The sequence below is a fragment of the Coturnix japonica genome, chromosome 1 (genome assembly GCF_001577835.2).
Source record: "Coturnix japonica isolate 7356 chromosome 1, Coturnix japonica 2.1, whole genome shotgun sequence".
In the NCBI taxonomy this organism is placed as follows: Eukaryota; Metazoa; Chordata; class Aves; order Galliformes; family Phasianidae; genus Coturnix; species Coturnix japonica.
In genome coordinates this window covers 164,148,959-164,169,240 of record NC_029516.1, presented here as the reverse complement: position 1 = coordinate 164,169,240, position 20,282 = coordinate 164,148,959, and the positions used below count along the sequence as shown (strand labels likewise).

Sequence of the window (20,282 nt, the reverse complement as noted above, 5' to 3'; positions counted from 1 at the left end):
TCCTTTTTACATTTTGCTTCTCTTTCTTCTCAGATTTGACTTTGGAGGTCTTTTTTTTTTTTTTTTTTCTTCTGAATGAAATAGCTTCTGATACTGAAATTTGATTTGACAATATATAGAAGTGAGACATTAAAGACAAAAAGGTTCATTAGAATTCATCACTGATAAGTGTCAGAGGATACTAATCCACTGATGCTTCCCTGTAACTTTTTGATTAAGGATTGAGAAGCAGTAAAATGGGTATATTGCTGCTCTTTTGAAACAGAGGAGAATGAAATTATCATCTTCATCATCCTTAGCTATGGAAGCAGCAGTCCTTAATCCTATTTATTAACTCTAAAAGATATCATCATGTAAGTTGTCTGCTGGGACTGGAGTTATGTTCATATAATTTTTTCTTTTCAGGATAACTATTCTTCCACAAGGAAGCTTGCGAATTCTGAATGCTTCCAAGTCTGATGAAGGACGATATTCATGCCAAGGTCTCAATGTATTTGGCTCTGCAGAAATTGTTGCATCAGTATCTGTTAAAGGTATGAAAAAATTACTTTAATATTTTTGATAATTTCCCATTGTTACTGTCTCTTTATTGCTTACAATCTCCAGTCAAGCATGCAACAGCACTGTTAAACAGAATAAAAGTCCTTCTAAAACAAACTAGGAGGTTAACCTCTCTTTAATCAAACACTGTGTGAAGTTGCACACTTCAGCTGTTAAATTTTAGCTGTATGTCAGCAGAGTTTGTATAGCTATTAAATCAACTGGATCATAAATAATTCCATAAATAAAGCAGGAGAAAACAGAAAAACTAAAAATCAATACCCCCTTTAACATGTATTAGTTTGGCGAACTCATTTAACACATAACCCTTTCTGCATGAGAATAAAAAACTCATAGATACTATATTGATGTCTTTCTATAACTAGACTTCCAACTAAATGTTCTTAATCCTTCTACATTTCAAGAACCTACAAGAATAGAACTGACTCCCAAGAAAATAGAGTTAACAGTTGGAGAAAGCATCGTCCTCAGTTGCAAAGCCCTTCATGATAGCACTCTAGATGTCACTTTCTATTGGACACTTAATGGGCAGCCAATTGATTTTGATAAAGAAGATGGACACTTTGAAAGCATCAAGGCAGTAAGTATCTATGCATATTTTATGCACTGCCGAGTGCTAAAAATTTGCATGCTTTTACCTTTTATATAAGATAATTTGTTTCACTAATGAAATGTCGAGGACATGAAGACATCTGATCACAAGACTTAAGCTTATATATGCTTTGAAAAAATATGCACAGAAACTATACATGCTCGTATGATTAAAACAGTTTGATGTGATCAAATAGCAGTATGATAAAGTAATGCAAACTGTTTGGTTTAAGATAATGTTTCAAATTTAAGTACAATTAAAGAAAAGTTAGCTTTACATTACAAAACTTGTTCAATTCATTTCTTCTAATTGGCTTTAAATAAATCAGCCTGTACTCAATTTATGTGAGCAATGGTGTTTGGTTTTGTACATAATCATCATAGTATCATAGTCTCGTGCGGGTTGAAAGGGACCTTAGAGATCATCGAGTCCAACCCCCGGGATTCGAGCCTCCTGTGTAGCAGAGCGGCACTTCTACCACTTGCGCCACAGGGGGGATTCGAACCTAGGGCCTCAGGTGTTGCAACGCGGCATTGCTACCACTGCGCCACCGGGGCACACTAATAATATATGTGTAGTTTTTTTTTTTCTGTTGTTAGTGATTGGTCTGTTTGTCTTTTAATAAGGCTTAATAAGTCTTTTAATGGAAAAAAAAAATAGCAGGGCATATCTTACTGTGAAGGTAAGATAAAAGCATACTTTTATCTTCATCTGACAAAGTCTGATACAAAAAAATCCAGTAATTTTATTTTTATTTTTTTTAACTATAAAGTTACAACATCATATGATTCCAGAAAACGTCCTATAAATACAATTTGAATTGATTTTTTTTTTTCCCCAAAATTTCAAATATAAACGTGTTATGCTGTTTCTTCAGCATATTTTAGCCTTTTTATGTTGAAGGGAATTTTTAATCAGTGAGAAAGCCATTTATCATACAAATGTAAAGTTAATTTAATGGAATTAAATTTTTATAAAAACTCAGGAACAAATAGATTATGGAAGTGTTCTTCCATAATTGCATTTCTTCTAGAAACAACCATCAAATTGATAAAAATAAGGTCTGTTCAAAGGGATAATTTGGAGCAGAACATACTAGGCCTATATCCAGAGAAATCTTCATACAATCATAGTGGAGTCAATACTTAATATCTAAATGATGAAGTAGGGGGAGAAAAAAAAAAGAAAAAAAAAGTTGTTTAATAAGTAAATATTTGCCATCTTCAGTCACACAAGACTGAGATGTTTCCTAAATATTTTCCTTAAATGTACATTTTTTTCTTATAAATAGCAGACTTCAGCTGATTAAAATAAAATAAAATAAAATAAAATAAAATAAAATAAAATAAAATAAAATAATAAAGATGAATTGAAAGAAGGGAAGGCAAGAATAACTTGTGAAATATATTAAAATTAAGGACTGCTTAGACACTATTAAATCAATGCTAAAATAATAAAATACTATAAAGCTTTAAAGAAATTCCACAATGAAGTCGGGAACACTTTTTTTTTTTTTTTTAAATTATTATCATTTATTTTTATTACGTACTTTACAAACAGGATTAGCTTGATTTTGTCTTTGTGAAATTGTTTGCAGGAGATATTCTTCATTTATTTGCACTCCCAAATCACTAAAAGACGAGGAATTTATTTTCTGTTTTTTAGAACTTGGATGAACTGGAAAGGGCTGATGATGCATGCTGACAGGCAGGAGGGGGACAGGATAAATATTCATTTTCAATACATAGATACCAAATCATAACCATATTAGGACAGCCCTTACCAAAATGTTCTATTTCCTGTTGAAAGTATCATCGGATACATCCCTCTCCCTCTTTGAAATCAGTAGTAAAAACCTTTGCAAAGAACTGTTTACCAAAAGGCATATCTTTAAATCTATGTTGTCCCAAAATCATGTTCAGTTGTCAGATGCAAAACCTCACTGCAGTAATTGTCAAAATAGAGTACATTTTTTTTGGTGTATGGTTGTGTGACAGCTAATTTAGGGAGAAAATCCAATAATAATTCCCATAGCTATTCACTTCCTAAGCCTCATTTACCTTTCTGTTAATCATATTTGTACAGTAAAGAGACTCAAGAGAAGAGAATAGAAGTATATTTCTTTCATTAAAACCTGAGATATGACCAGGTATTTGAGGAAAGAAAAACAAAATAAACACCTTCTGTTTATCCTATCAAGTAATCTCCTTTAATTGATACATTCTCAAAGAGATGTACGCATTTATTTTCTTTGAAGAAATACTTGCATGAATTGATCATGTACAATTTGCTTTTCATTTCAGTACATCTAAGAAAAATATATCCTTTGTGTGCATGACACTGTATAATTACACATCTATTTTCTGTTGCACACACTGATTCTTCATCAGATGAAAAATGTTCAAACTTGTTTGGGTTCGGTCTATTTGTTTGAAAGCCTGACAAAATGAATATTATTTGATTATTAGAATGGGCTTTGTTAGTAACAAAACTACTCTCAGCTTCTCAAAACCAGTTGCACCGAATGTCCTTTCACCATGGCAGCTCAGGTGTTAAATACGATAAACATTCTGATGCTTAGTGCAATATTACAAAAGCTATCACCTAAGTAACATTTATTTGGATCATAAATTTCCACTTTGTAAAACTGTGTGTTCCCTAGTAATTACAATTAATTTGAGAACTTATCTAATACACATTGTTTTGCTTGCTTTTAAATTGTGGGGGCTACTCTGAAAGTAACATCTCATTTTATTATGTTGGTCACAATGTCAGAGGCAGATTCTGGTAGGTCAGTAGAGGTTGAATTGTCCCACCAGTATTCCATTACATGTTGTTACCATGTGACAGATGGCAGCAGAGGGAAAAAATGGCACCCACTGACATTCATCAATGGTGATAAATTTGTGGAGACCAAACAATTGTGTGAGCATAGGAAGGTGGTGGATGGTGTGTTTCAGCAGTGGCAACAGTGTCATGTAAGACAAGCCATGTTCAGGATGACCATGCAGATATTTTCTAACATAAAATGCAGGCTCTTGTTCTTCACTGATGGAAAATGCACAGATAATGATGGTTATTGTGTTGAAAAATAGTATGTTGTAGCTATTTTAAGAATTTGTTCTATCAAATAGTTTTATAATTGCTTTTAGGTTCCATAACTAACTAGGAGGCATTACTTTTGCAGCAACCTACATATATGTTTATTACAAAAAATAATTGTTATCATTTTCCAGATTGTGAATCAATTTTTATACAAATTAAAAGTGTCCTTGTTGTTATTTACTTAGCTACGAAAGAGTTTGTACCTATGGCAATGTAGACACTTCAGAGACTTGTCTGGCAAGAGGATAAATGTTGTACAGTTGTCAAGTTGCACAAAGCTGTACATGAAGGGAATATTAAGGGAAAGAGACTAAAATCCACTGGGATTATTGCTGCAGTCTACACCTGGAGACAGGAAAATGTGCCAAATCTTTTGCATGTATAACTCTACATTTGGTAGCAGATCATTCAGAGGGATACAATATTCAGGGTCTTTTGGCATCATAAAAATTATACTTGATCTACCTAAGGACATTATAACATTTCAGGAGGTAGTCCAAATAATTTAAAAACAGAAAGACTTTGCAAGGAAGGCTGATCTGTCAAGATTTCCTTCTGGTGCAGAAAACATAAACTTTCTTGTTTCTATTAGGGTAGCCTTGATTCTCTCTCTTACTCTTTTTTGTCAAGACTAGAAATCCCATTCAAAATCCTATTCAGAATTTTTTTATTTATTTTATTTTATTTTTTTTTAGTGTTTCCCATTAACTTAATCGACCTTAATTTTCTCCAGGAGATATCACTTTTCTAGGTAAAAACATCTGATTTTGTGTGTAGATTTTCATTCAGCTATCCCAATTCCAAACCTGTGTTTGAAAGTTATTATTGTTTTTACATATGGTAAGCAGCAGCATTTCTCTCAGAGTCCCTCAACTTGATCTGTGTAACTGTCCTTTATTCAGTGACTGAAGAAAGTTTTTCAGTTTCAGTATCTTCTTGATCTTTGGTCTTTAGGAAACACTTATTTACGGAAAGGGTAGTTAAGTACTGGAATAGGCTCCCCAGGGAGGTGGTTGAATTGCCATCCCTGGATGTGTTTAAGAGCCATTTGGATGTGGTGCTCAGGGATATGATTTAGCAGAGGGTTGTTAGAGTTAGGTTACTATGGTTAGACTGCGGTTGGACTTGATGATCTTTGAGCTCTTTTCCAACCTAGGTAATACTATGATTCTATGATTCTTAACTGAAACAGCAACCATGGGAAGCAATAAACAAAAACTGTCAAGTTGTATTTTACAGTGGTCATTTATGTTAAAATCTACTGTTTCACTTAGAAAAGGCTATAGAGGACTGGACAGTACATTAAGCACTGGCTAGCACTGAAGACTTCAATCTAATAACCTCGAAAGTATTGGAGAGCATAACTTTGCATCTTTCCCTACATTTTCCTTTCACTCCTCAGTTTGTTTGTAATATAATGATCACATTTCAGCTAAAATTAAAATTTCATTATCATTTTCTACATAGACACCAGTAAGTTCTCACTATGTAGAATCAATTAAAACAGCAGGCTATTAATAACATCTTTGCTCTTTATTTGACATAAAACAAACAAGACTAATTAAACAGGGCCCTATTTAAGCACCGACCTCAACGGAAAACAAAATAGTTGGCAAAAGTGTTGTAGAAGAGATGTTCTCTGTGCATAGATGATAATTCTCTTTCAGCCTAATACTGCTACATCCAATCATAGCAAATAGCCAGAGTAGTTGCTTAGTTGCTGGAAAAAAATAGTAATCTGTTATCCAGATATTTCAGCCCTGTTCTCAGTACCAGATTTTGCCAATTTGTCACACTACAGCAATTAAATACTTGAAAGATCTGAAGCAGTTTCCAAATGAAATTATACCTTGTCTTTTGAAGTGTTTCCTGCAGTAATGTAAATTTCTTATGTATCAAGGAGGGGACAAACTGGAATAAGGATTTGTCAGAAGTTTTTGTGTATTTTGTGATTGATAGCTATAAACCAAAATCTGAACACAGTGAAGAACATGGATTAACAAAACCCTTTACCATGCATTACTTCCAGGCTATAAAAAGTCCCAGTAAACAGCTTACATTTGCAAACATATCTGCATGCCACATTGGAACAGAACAGTTAACATTTCCCAGAACCAAGCAAGTGTGTAAACTGGTGTTCCCAAATACATGTGTTTTGGTTGTGAATAAAGAGTGAGATGTCCTGAAAATCACCTGGACTACCTGTTTTCTTTCTTAGTTCCTTGTTTTGTTGATTTTTAATAATGTTAGAGCAAAACAAAGCACAGTGTGCAGTGAAGTAAATAACAATTAAAAAAACTACTTTAAAGATAATATCTAATATGTCTTCAGAAGCTTAACGATCCCTCAATGTATATGCCCTTAATTAACATATTCTAATAAACACTAATCAATAAAGAGATTGGACAGGTCTCAAAGAAAAGGATAGAGCACTAAGGAAAAAAAGCAGCCAACTGACACAATTCTCAACTTCCTCATTGTCATCTTCTTCACTGGAGAGCGCCCTGAGAGGAGAACTCTCTCTGGCTAGCCCTTTTCTTTTCCCTTCCCCCACCCACCTCCTCCAAGTTATGGCCATCATAATATCGTTTGTGGTACATGCTAATGCAACCTGTCACATCTGCTTTTCATGCTTCCTTTTCCTGTGTCTTCTTAAATGACACAGCTCTTACCACTGGGTTTTACTTACATTTCTGACATCTTCATCTGTTGCCATCACTCTTACATTCAAGTAAATGTAATAAATTGCATTTATGTTCACCCTCTTTCTACATCTTCAAATAGAGCACGGGTATCAGATACATCATTCAGTCTTGTTTGATCTCCTAGACTTTTTTCCTAAATCGCTTTCTTTTCAGTTTCCAATAAAATTTGATCTATTTACTCTATTACCTGAGACACTGATTCCTGATACTCATTTAGCTCCATCTCTTCTTCTGCCTTCTGTCAATACGGTGAATTAGAATTTGCAGCAGATCAGGCTGCACTTGAATGTCCATTCTGTTCTCTCCAACACCTATATCTGTTCCTATCCAATATTTCCCTGGAAAAAAACCACAAGTTTTTCATTATTCCTGTTATCAAAAAGCAAAGTACACAGAACACTGCTTTTCAAATGGCCCATATCCCCACTGGAAGTTTCTTTTGTATTCCACAAATCTGAAACTTCGAGAACCATCTCTTTATACAATCTCTTATAGTCAGGGACAAAGTATGTATAATCAGGTGGTTCTCATCCAACTAGTACCAGCCTGGATGCTATTATACAGCCACTCTTATTTTGTTATATGCCACTAATCACAACAAACAGTAACAATAAAGAAATCTTTGGTCCAAATTTTATATGTGGTAAAAAGATAAAAGGCAGGATATAAATTTTCATGGTACTTGTATCAACATAAAGACCTGTTTTAAAGAAAGAAACATTATATATTTGCAATTTGTAAACAGCACAAACAACGTACAGGCAAGTGGTTGATGTCTTTAAGCTGAGAATTTGCATAAAATGGCATTTATGTAATCCTAAATGTATTTCAAACAGAGGTTGTCTGGAATCCAATAATTCATCACACCATAAATGTAAATTGTCAGCATAGTTTAAAGAAGGTTTATTGTATTGTTATTTTTCACTTAATGTTGATGTTACAAAGCTAACATTGCCATGAGCTTATTTTGTAAGATCATTATTTTACTTCAGATAAATTCACCAAAAATAAACTCCACTGCTAATCAAATATGTCAAACAAACAAGATTCAGCCGTGAAATCATTTTTCAATTCAGCCTGACTGAATTTCATTAATAAACACTATTCTGCTCAATCCAATAATGTCTGAGTCAGGAATTCACCTGTGCTCTAGCTGTGAAAACCCCCATATACTCTAAATAATTTCTTAAGCTGAAGAAGGTCACATTAATGCCTGTGGTCTTTCTTATTTAGGATCAAATCAAAGTCCCATTTAATTACAGAGCATTGTTCTGCTCAGTTTATATAGAAGGTGACTTCACAGAATCTTTCAAGCTTTTGTGCTTATCAACCATTCTCTTCTATATAGAAACTCCCATTGCAGGAAAGCTTCTTCACACCTGACTCTCAAGTGAGGTAGATGAGAGCCAGCCACAGCAAACCCCTGCAGCTGCAATGAGGAACTGACTCAAACACCAGTTAGGATTTTATCATAAAAGTTTTCTTGCAATGGCAGTCAAGCAGTCAACTCCTTTATCCACTGATTTAAGCTTTTGTTGTCTCATGAACTGTTACAACAGCCTCACTATCTACTTATATATGTTCCTCTAAGTGGGGAGATGGTTTTCACCACATGGTGGCCATATGGAGTTCACATTCTCAATCCTTGAAACAAGTAATATGCAGAGTTGCTAGACCCCAGGCTCCACAGCATAAAATCTTCTCTATTGATCATCCAGGATTTTAATCTGCCTTTCCTTTTTTTCCCTCTTGACAAGGTAAAACAGAGCTGCATTCATAGAATTGCATCAGGAGTGTGAAATGATAGTACTATGACCAGTGTGGGAAATGACAAGTATTAGAAACAGATTATGTGAATGCAGGTGAAATGAATGACACTGAGGAGACAATGATGTAAGGTCACTAAGTTTCATGCATGTTTTGCAGATATGATTCTGCACTTTGAACAGATGTGATGAGCTGTGCAGTAATCAAACCAGTGTTTAATGGAAGAGATAGGGAGGAAGTTAAAGAACAGACTTAATGGACACTAAGAAAGATCTCTGCATTATAACTGTGATCTCCTTTTCAAGTGAAGGCAGCTTATATATAGTTCTTGTGCAAAGCTTTTTTTTAAACAAACAAACAAACAAACAAACAAATAAATAAATAAATAAGGCAGGGTACTCAATGAACCACCTTGATTTGGATATAAAAACTCAGAAAATGAATGGACAGATTAACAGGGAGGTTTCCTAGCAACTGGCTCAAGGTAATGAACTCAGTCACACAGGAAGAACAAGCAGAATTCTCTGCTCTTTAAGAACCATTTGTAGACATTGCTTCACAGCAAAGCAATTCACATCTTAGGATTTATGAAACAGCCAGGAAAAATCCTCACACAGCTTCTTCTCAGTAAGGAGGTGGGATGGATAAAAAGTATTAGCTACTACATTACTTTTTGGTCTCATGTCTTCTCTGCAAATCACTAGAATTAAGGCAATGGATGCAAAAAAAAAAATAAATAAATAAAAAAAAATACAAATACAATGGGATTATGCTCGCTGAGCAAAATATGAATATTACATGTTCCTTGAAATCTTTCGGGGAAGTATCTTTATTTCAAAAGTAAACATATATATAAGTGAGATCTTGTGAAAAAATAGATCAAGAATCACCTTACTGGTAAATCTAGTTAAATACATTGAAGATAGAATGGTGGTGACCTCAGATAATATACTACATATCACTCTGGAGGAGCAAGAACAGTATATTCTTCATGTGCTTACAGTACTGATCCCTGCAGACACGCAGAACCTGATTAATGAGATATTCTGGAGTATAATATAAATGGCACAATAATTTGTTGTCTTACAAAGAACCATTACTCATGACAGATAGCATTAGTAGCTGTGTTATTATTTTTCTGCCAGTTAATGAAGACAGGGAATGTGTTCAGCGTTACAGTAGGTTCATAGCGGAGGTTGGCCTTGAAGGTTACTTTTACCTCTCTTTGTAATCATTAGAACTTGACTGATAAATCTGCCTTCTCTTAGTTAAATAGAAGATACTGTCCACATAATAGCTGCTTATACTGAATAAATACAAGTATTTATATACTGAGCAAAATGTGTTATAAATGTTATTCTGAACAACAGTGAATACACTTGCTAAGTGCCTAGATTGCAGCAACCCCCACTAATAATACAAGCTATGGGATGGAAGGTTAGATCACCGTCCTGCTGAAAAAGAACTGGGGGTACTGGTGGGTGGCAAGTTGCACAGGAGCCAGCAATGTGCTCTTTTAGCCCAGAAATTCAATCATATCCTGGGCTGCATCAAAAGAAAGATGGTCAGCAGGGAGAGTTGATCTTGCCTTCTACTCTGCGCTGGTGAGGGTATTGCAAAATGTGCTCTGTTTAAGAACATCAAATTAATGGAGTAACATGCAGCTTTTAGAAGTGTACACTTAATAAAGTGGAAATATGAATGTAGACAGAATTAGACACCACTAATTTTGGCTTTCAGTTATATTGGAGCCACATAGTCACTGATACCTCAGGCTGTTCTGAGTCATATAGCCAAGATGTGAGCTCTTTCCATGCTACTTGCAGTCTTCTCACTTGTTCTATGTCTTGCCTGGAGGCGAAATAGTGCTTTTATTCAAATGTCATTTCCCCCTGAGAGAAGACAAAAAATATATATATAAAATAAAAAAAAACAGAAGGCAAACTTTCTGACCTTGGGCATTTTTTTAAATGGGAATCTCAACTACATTCTTTCTTAGTAGATTTTTAAAAAATGAATTGTAAATTTTAAACAAGCAGCTGTAGTAACATGTTATGGAGATTGGCTCAAGGTATGGACAGCCAGCACATCAGTTTGACCATCAGAACTTGCTGTAGCCTTGAAACTCTTATTAGAAAAGCATCCTTATTCCAAGATTTACACTAATATAAAGCAAACCCAAGAACAGGAAAAAGGAGAGATAAGGGAGTGGTGGGGTTGGGGCACAAACATTGAATCACTAATATCATAGTGTCTTTACTTTCAAATTCTCATTGTTTTTAAGCCAATTTAAAGCTCTAGTGCATTCTTACATGTGTTGAGTGTCTGGCCTCATCCTCTCGTTCCCTGACTTTGTTCCAGGACAGCAGAAGTTCAGAGATCAACCTCATTTTCAGCATAGATAAATATGATGACAACCCAGACACCACTATATTGGCTAAGAGGGAATCTCTGTATTGATCACCACAAGATAATGAAGATTCTATTATGGCTTATTACTGCATCTTCTAATACCTTCCTAATAACTTTCCCTCCATTCAACAGTGAGGGTTGTTTTAGGGTCAAAATTGAATAGTCCTCACATTCTAGTGGATGAGTATGAGCATAGAAACAGCACTTGCATCACTTAATGAAGCCTTTGCGTACTCTTTCTATATGTTTTGTAACTTTGTACAAAAGTAGGATGAAATCTAGGAATACAGCAGCATTTTATCCATAAAGTTAGACATTGCCAAACTCCTACTACATAAAAATTGATTCTGAATTTTTTATCTTACATAATAGTATAAAGACCTCAAAATTAGTAAAGACATTTGATGTTACTAAACAGCAAATAATTTTGACATTATAGATGGCCTGATCAGACGCAACTCCTTGTTATCTAAATAGAATTTAAAAGACCATTATACATAATAAGAAAGCTAATGTCTAAACACATATCCATCTGTATTAAACATATCACATGTAATTTCTTTCCACTTTTACACTCTAAACAATACCAGTTGCACACCCTGTTATGCTGCATTAAATCTAAGTGTTATATGGGTACCTTTTTACTGCACTGCTCTCCACTGAAAGCAGTGATTCTTGCAATGTCTGCTTGTTTGCCCAGATATATCAGTACAGCGATATTAAATAGTTTTGTTTTTTTTTCTTTTTCCAAAAAATTACTATGATGTATATAGAAATAACCCTGCTGGAAGTGAGGATGGCAGCCATGATATTTAACAGCTTCTGAGCAATTAAACTAAATGACCTTGACTTTCCATCTCTCTTTTCCCTCTCTTCATGTGAATATGCTTTGGTAGAGATTTTGCCTTGGTTATGAAAATTAAGAGAAGACTGATCAGGCTAGAAGTGGCCAGGTGGTTAGATTAGATGAACCTTAGAGGTCCCTTCCTAACGAACTATTCCATTATAAAAACAGTTTATGCAATAGCTTGTAATGCAAATTGTTGTATTTAATAAAAATACACTTTGTTTTAGTATAGATTATTATAGATTATAATTGAGGATGTAAACTGTAATTCCCATACCATGTGCTCAGGCTAACCTTCATTCACTCTTATCAGATCTTTACTCGAGTAACTACAATAACTTAACAGTATCTGTGCATACTGTTTAGTATCTTATTGAATGATTTCCTTTTATATAAATGTGTTGAAATAAGATGAAACTGACTCTAGCAAGTCTGATTTTGCATTTGTAAAATTTGATGTTATCATTTCAATTTATGAAATAATACAGAAATGTCTTAAAAACAAAAAATAAATAAATCTATTCTATAAAATAAATGACTGTTGTTTCTTCCAAATTTCTGCTCATAATTTCTGGGGGGCTGTAGTTACCACTGACTGCAATACCAAAGAATAAAAATCTGAAGTAGCTTTCTGTGCACACATATCCAGGGATTGCATGTTTCAGATTTAAATATGTATAGGTTATATGGAAAATGAGAATCTCTTTATATTTCCTTCATCGTATTTAGTATTAATTTCTCCTTTGTCAACAAAAATCAGTTAACATCGTCTATTAAATGATCTTAATGTCATTTGAGATACATACTCCAAATATTGTAGAGAAGAGGAAGAGGAAAGAAGATGCCATTTCTAAGAGCACATTTGCAGTGCCAAGGATTACATCAAATATTTCTGTTCTCTTTAATTAATTTCTTTGTGTTAGCTTAGATTCATTTTCTTTGAGCACACAAATATCCATGGAGTGCTTTAAGCAAAATCAAAGTTATTAAAAACCACAAATCCTCTTCTTTAGTCCTTATTAATAATTGTATAAATGCAGTGTGCTGATTATCTGCTGATAATACTCAAAAGGGGATATTAGGGAATATGAATGTTGTAAGATGAAAGCTGCAGATGTGAATTTCTCACACTGCACAGAACACCCTGTAAGCTACCGTGAACACATAGACTTACTAAATTTTAAATGGATTTTTCATGCCTGTTTCAGCAAGCATCCTCTGCAGACCTGATGATCAGGAACATCCTGCTGATGCATGCCGGGAGGTACGGCTGCAGGGTCCAGACTGCAGCAGACACCGTGTCAGATGAGACCGAACTGCTTGTTAGGGGTGAGTGGCCTCAAGGCACCCTCTCAATGCATCAGGGAATGTAAACAAATTCTTAACAAATTGCACAAAAATAGGTCTGTGTGTATGTAGGTATGATTGGTTCTATATTTCTTGTGCAATTCTTTGCATTTCACCTTAAGGTTAAGGCATCCTCACAGGTTCAGTGGTTTAGAAATATTTACCCTTCAAGAAAAGGGACCATAAATCATTTTGTAAAATGAAAGGTACAAACAGTGAAACAGAAGTCCCTTAATAAGACAGGGAATTTATTTATTTATTTGTTTGTTTGTCTATTTATTTATTTTCTCACATGGAACTGTGTTCACAAAATTTTGACAGTATCATTAGGCCCGGTTTTGTAATCTGTTGAGTTGTTCTATCTTCCATTTAACACTTCTGATTTCATGCAGTAACATGCAGTCAAAGTTCTGCCAGACCTAAAACCAGAAACAGGACACCACTTAGCCTGCAGTAAAGCCAAGCTTTAGTGCTGTATGTACAATCCCTTATGCAGAGTATGTCTGTGTTCTGCACTCTGTGTATGCATGTGTGTATGCTCAGTGAACAATGGGAGCTGTGAATTTGCAGTTCACTTTCCAGCAATACATCTGGAGAGTGCTGCAGTGCCAAAATTCACAGATCTCTGCAGGGTAGGGGGGCAGGACAGTCTCACTGTAGATTACATGGCTTTTGAAAGAATAAATTGAGAGAGATAATTTATTATCATTGATAATAAATAAATAAAACCTTCAGTTAAAATATAAATCAAAATTATATAGAGATTATAATCTTTCAAAAATATTTATTCTATCACGTTTTGTCACTTCTTTAGATTTGATGTTTTCATATCCATCACTTTTAGGATGAATATACACTTGAAATGATAAAGAATGTTTCTGGTTGAGTGCAGAGCTCTTCACATTTTGATGAGAGTAGCTGTTAAATATTTCCATAAAGTCATTTTGAGGACCATCAACTTTCTGTGAGCTATGGCACTACTGGGATGGTGGCATTCAGTTTCCTAAGCATAGGCGCATAATGCCATTTTAGCCGCCTTATGAAAGCTGAATCGACCTTGTGGGTTATGCAAGACTTATGTTACTTTTACCTCCCTCAGACAAGAGCTGGAGGCTCTATGGGTAGGCAAGGCAATGCCAACTTTAATGCTATGGAATTTATTAAGTGATAAAAGTCTCTTAGCTTACTGCTGTCTAGGACATTGCAGACCAGCTACTAAATTGTTTTTTTCAAGAATATCTGTTATATAAATAGGTTTCTTGAATTTAAAATAGAAAATAAATATTTATCTGAGGAAGAGGTTTGAGTTAAATGTAAAAAAGTGTATTATAAGAAGTATCAGAATGTATGTATTCAAGTGCCACATTGCTATGCCACCTTGCTCATGAAATTAAAACTATGACAGCTTTATAATAGAATTTAAATCGGAATATACTTTGCTTAAAATGTTCATTCCTTATTGATATGATTTAATAATTACAAGATGCAGTAAGAGAAGTGTATTTTTGACACAAACTGCCTTACATTGTGTGACTGTTTTTCTCTTGATTTAATTTTCCAAGAAAATATGGGACATGATTGGTTTGCTGAAGCAGTTAATCTATGCAGTCATCTATGAAAAAAAAAAAAACAAACAAAAAAACCCACTAGGATGACTTTGTTGTGGTTTTTTGGTTTTTTTTTTTTTCTTTTTTTTTTTTTTTCTTTTTTCTTTTTTATTGCAGCAAATGATTAAAGGCATTTCCAAGCTGGGCATGGCTCTGGACAGCCTGGTCAGGTGGTTGGCAGCCACGTAGCAGAGGAACTGAAAGGAGATGATAATCTTTGAGGTCCTTTTCAACCCAAGTCATTCTATGATTCCATGATTAAAGCGCACTGCAGAGTCACTAATGATTTCTCTTCATGAACATTAGTGTAGAGTGTATTCTATCTGTCCTTATACTGTTGGAAGAATTTCATTTTGATTTCTATATCGCTAATACTTTTCACCCATTTCAGTTTAATGAAGGCACTCGGTAGCCTACAATTTGACAGTCTTTGATGATCTGAAATTATAGCTCCTTTCACACTTAGCTTTTGGAAATACTGGTCTTTGCTTAGGAAAACAGATCGTCAGCAATAGATCTTTCAGTAACATATCAGCATACTGTATAATTACAACTCACAGAAGAAAATGCAATTTATGAAAAAAAAAAAAAAACAACCACTGGCACCACACAATAAAATCATTGAGATACAAAGCCATATTATTATTTATTCCCAGTGTAGTTTTCAGGGAAATAATTTCTTTCTATTCAAATGAAACCATTTTCCTGTTTAAGATTTTACAACCCCTGTCAAAAGCAAGATATTAGAAACATTGTTGTTGTCTCTGGGAAGTGCCAACAGAAGCAAAGTTTCAACATAGCCTTGAAAATGAGTACTGATACCATTGATAGTATACCAGCATACATACCCTTAACAAATATACATATGTATTTTGTAAACTCACCTTATTTGTGAGTTGCCCTATTGGACAAATTTAATATAGCCCAGGGAACTAAACCTGAAAGTACTTTTAACAGTGCACAGCCTTTTTTCCCTGCCCTGCATTATAAAGTAGAATTTCAATTCCAAAATAGTCTTTAATGAAAAACAACCTTAATGAAAAACAATTAGTTACCTTCATGGAGATAATGGTGAAATGTCTCTGGATTTACTATGTATGTGTGTAAGATGTTAAAAAAAAAAAAAAAAAAAAGAGAGAGAGAGCTGCAAGTTTCTGTTCTTCAAAGTTTTACTCTGGGTTATAGATCTTTAAAAAATATTTTCAAATCATTTTCAAAATCACTACCTTGTATTTCTTAATTTTAGGGAAGCTGCAATTAAATACATGTCACACTTTTCTTTTAGTGGTTTTTTTTTGGTTTTTTTTTTTTTTTTCCTAGTTGGTCTCTTTCAGGAAAACTTTGAAGCTAGATACAAAATGATGTGTTAAACCATGTTCAGGAAAAACAAAAATTCAAATCCCTTCAGCTGCTTACCTCTCAAAAGAAAATCTAGATATATTTCTAAGTGCTTTGAAAATGTGATTAAATTCTGCATACTAAAGTAAGAAACAAGTTTTTAGTGATTTCTAGGAATTTCTTTGTTCTCTAAATGTTGCTTTCTGAGCTCAAGTTATCTATTTTTCCCTTTTTGTTTCATTTTTCTAATGTTACCAAGAATGAAGGTGTCATTAAGAAGAGATGTTTTGTTGACAGCTGGACCTGTCAGGCAGTACATTAGCTTTCCAGCTTAAGTGTCTTGCATTTTAATCTTGATATGGGTTATGAATGACAATTATTTCATGCCAATCTCCTGCTAGTTAATAATGACCTTCAGAAGACTTCTGTCCTAACATACTTAGAATCATAGAATCATAGAATCACTCAGGTTGGAAAAGACCTTAAAGATCATCAAGTCCAACCACAACCTAACCATGCTAGCCTAAATAACAACCCTCTGCAAATCACATTCAAACAGCTCTTAAACACATCCAGGGATGGTGACTCAACCACCTCCCTGGGGAGCCTCTTTCAGTGCTTAACCCTTTCTGTAAACTGGTGTTTCCTAATATCCAACTTAAACTTACCCTGGCACAACTTGAGGCCATTTCCCCTTATCCTGTCACCTGTCACCAGTGAGAAAAGACCTGCCCCACTCACTGCAAGCACCTTTCAGGTTTTGGAAGGGAGCAATAAGGTTTCCCCTCAGCCTCCTTCTCCCCAGACTTAACAGCCCCAGTTCCTTCAGTCTCTCCTTGTAGAGCATATTCTCCAAGCCCTTCACAAGCCTTGTTACCCTTTTTGGACCTGCTCCAGCACTTCAATGTATTTTCTGTTCTGAGGTGCCCAAGCTGAACACAGTACTCAAGGTGAGGCCTCATCAGTTCCAAGTACTTGGCACAATCTGTTTATGCTCAAATAGATTAGTCCATAACTTGCCAAAAATATTTCCTTATTCAAGATAAGCTTCTGTGAAATTATCTGCTATTCATCATCACAAATTTCTCATATTATTATTAACATGAATAAATAAGTCCTTCTTTTATTTAAAGCATATAAACTTCACTTTGTTTTTGTAGCATGATTTATGGCAAGATGTATTTCACTGACTATGGCACCTAAGCCCAAAGAGGTTATGTAGCAAGTTCACATGTTGGTGTTCAAATGCTCTAGAGGCATTTTAGAGGTCACAAAGCACTCACTTATTCACTAGGTGCCTGAGTTTTAAATATTTAAGCTGCTGAGCAGAGCAAAAGCTCCTCATCTGGATAGTGTCATCCATCAGAGACCTATTATACTCTCTAGATGCGCACTTCAACTCTTGGAAGTCCTCAGAGTGGTTTTTAACCCTCAGAGTATGAAGAAGATGACACATAGAATTCAGCTCAAAGCCCAAGAGCTGTAGGCCATTGATTCAATTCAGAAGATGTGATCCTCATCATTTACCATCAAGTTCAGCAACTGCAATGCTCAGCTATAGGGAACAATATAATTTTTGGATTTACTCAGATCCTGACTCAGAAACATGAGAAACATGCTTCTTCTCAAGAGGATGTTATATCTGCAGGCAGTGGTTTAAGTGCAATCAAGACTCACCATACTCTTTATGAGGCAAAGTAGAAAGAAAAACAGAAGCCAGGAGAGAAACAAATGAAAGCCTGACTATTTAGTGTAGGATTTAGGGTCCTTTCCAGTAACACAAATGTTTGATTCTTTCACAGAGCTGGCCAGTGCCCAAAAAAAGGAACTCAAACACTGTCAACATATTAAGCCAATACACTGAGCTGGGAAAGCTAAATAAAAGACATACATCAGATTTCCCCTGCAGCAGAAGAATAAGAGCAAAAAGACTTATACACTACTGCAATATTTTCTGGAAGGCAATCATCAGAGCCTGTAGAAGCAGCAAGAGGCATATGGGGTAGACTGATATAATTCAAGGGCATCCAGAAGAGAAAGCATCTTTTCATATAGGGTGGTAACTAACTATTCTGGCACTAGACATGCAGAGATGCGCTACTTCAGAGGAATTTTGTAAGAGGCATTGTGTATGTCTGATGGGAAAAGAAACAGTTTTACTGGAGTAAATTAATATAACATCAGTCATATCACTGGACTTAAAACTGCTGACACCATGTCTTCGTTTGATTCCACCTCTTTATGCCTAGCGATTTTGCTTGCTTGAGGAAAATGTATGCAGAATAGCTGCTTTTCATGCAAACAAAGTTGTTTACAGAGGAATCTATATCTTTCCTGTAAAGAAAAAAAATATTTATATATCTATATGCAGCTCTTGAAGTCATCAGCCATTTAAGAAGCAGAAGTGATTAGTGATTTTTGTGAATGTCAGTACAAGAATAGTTCTCCCATATTACATAACCTTTCTGCTTTCTAGCCTTTATTATCCACTCATATCTTCAGTTTTCAGTGATTATTAGCTAGCAAGGAAGCACAGTAACTAAATGTTTCATGTTGGCTGGATTTCCACCTATCATTGACACCCCAGTACTTGAACTGTCTATGCACTGATTTTTCACAATAAATTGATTACGAAAGCAGAAGGCTCTAATACAAGATAGTTATTCATGTTATGTTCAGTCACTAGTAATATTCCTTTTTCCTTATTCAGCAAGTTTGGCTTGGCTTAGAGGATCCTTGGCTTGGAGGATTGGCTTAGAAAAGCAACTGTACAGTTTAGTTGTACAGTTCAGCTGTATAGTGGGAGTCGAGGATGTCACACAGCAGTCTGCAACTTTTACAAAGGTCAGTCTGAGGGTTTCTGTAGTCTTTTAAAAGCAGAGATCCCACTGAAGTGTGAGGCACTCCTGCTGCCTCACAGCAGCTTCAGCAGCGGCTTCAGAGAACACCAGGGAGTTTCCTGCACAGTAGAGGTTCATTGCATGGCACCATAATCTGATGTGAATCAGAACAGTGCTTCAGACTATTCAAAGTGTGTGATGTGGGTTATTTTCCACACTTATCCTTTTCTGGTCTTATTTTTAAGGCTTGTCATGATAGACTTAGGAATATAAGAATGCGAAGTAAAGGTTTTTTTAACATCCAATAATTTAATATAAAATTAACAAATTGATATATATTATTATATGTTACTGGTTTGATAACTTTGTCAAAGAAATTCATTTAAGACCTATTTGTGAATTATTATTGCAAAGCTCCTTTGCAGTATGTTACACCCAAGCTAATTAGTATTGACCACAAACTACTGACTCAGATGTTGTATGCTGTATTACAAACGGCTTTAAAATGCTCTATAGACCAGCCATCTCACCTCCAGATTTATAAACTTTCTTTCTGTTTGTTTCAATTAAACACTGTAGACAGTCAAGGCCAAGCTCTGGTTTTACAAAGGAGCAGAGAGAAACAGTCCTATAAACCACTGACTCAGTGTTTGACTTTCTGCAATGTAAACAGTATAAGCTGCAACCTGTAGTAATTCTGGAAACTTTGAAGTAGGTACGCCTGGAAAAACTTAGTGAGGAAAAGGACCATTAACAGGAGAATTACAGTAATGCTACAGCCTGCAAATTTGCTTTTTTTCTTTTGCAGTAATTTACATATTTCTATTCAAAACATAGTTTGTTTATTGTTGTTCAGTTTTATTATCCATTTCAATCACAGGGTTCAAACTTATTATGATGTTGAAAGACACTGTGTTTCTCCAGAGGGAGAAAAATAATGTCCAGTTCTTAATACTCTTTACTAATTTCTGTATGCCCTTGGAAATTTAACAGTATTCATAAAAATAATTAGAACCCTTCAAGCTATATAAATGTTATTACTTCATTCATGGCAGGAAGATTGCTTTAAAATAGACTGGAAAACATCTTTCTCCTGCAGTGAACAGTATGCACTGCAGGACAACGCACAGAAAGCTAACCGGGTGCACTGAGCTTGTCTAC

At 34.9% G+C, this 20,282-nt stretch overlaps 1 protein-coding gene across 7 annotated transcripts in view; it reads left to right on the top strand.

The window, feature by feature from the left end:
- Positions 1-20,282, top strand: part of CNTN5 (contactin 5) — a 544,426-nt gene that overhangs the window by 478,792 nt on the left and 45,352 nt on the right. For all 7 annotated transcript variants that reach the window (XR_004305984.1, XM_032442190.1, XM_032442192.1 and 4 more), the window contains 3 exons: positions 406-533; positions 966-1,141; positions 13,198-13,318. Coding sequence is in view for 6 of the 7 variants with exons in the window: in XM_032442190.1 (XP_032298081.1) it covers positions 406-533; positions 966-1,141; positions 13,198-13,318 (425 nt within the window). In the remaining variant the exon portion in view is untranslated. The remainder of the gene's footprint in view (positions 1-405; positions 534-965; positions 1,142-13,197; positions 13,319-20,282) is intronic.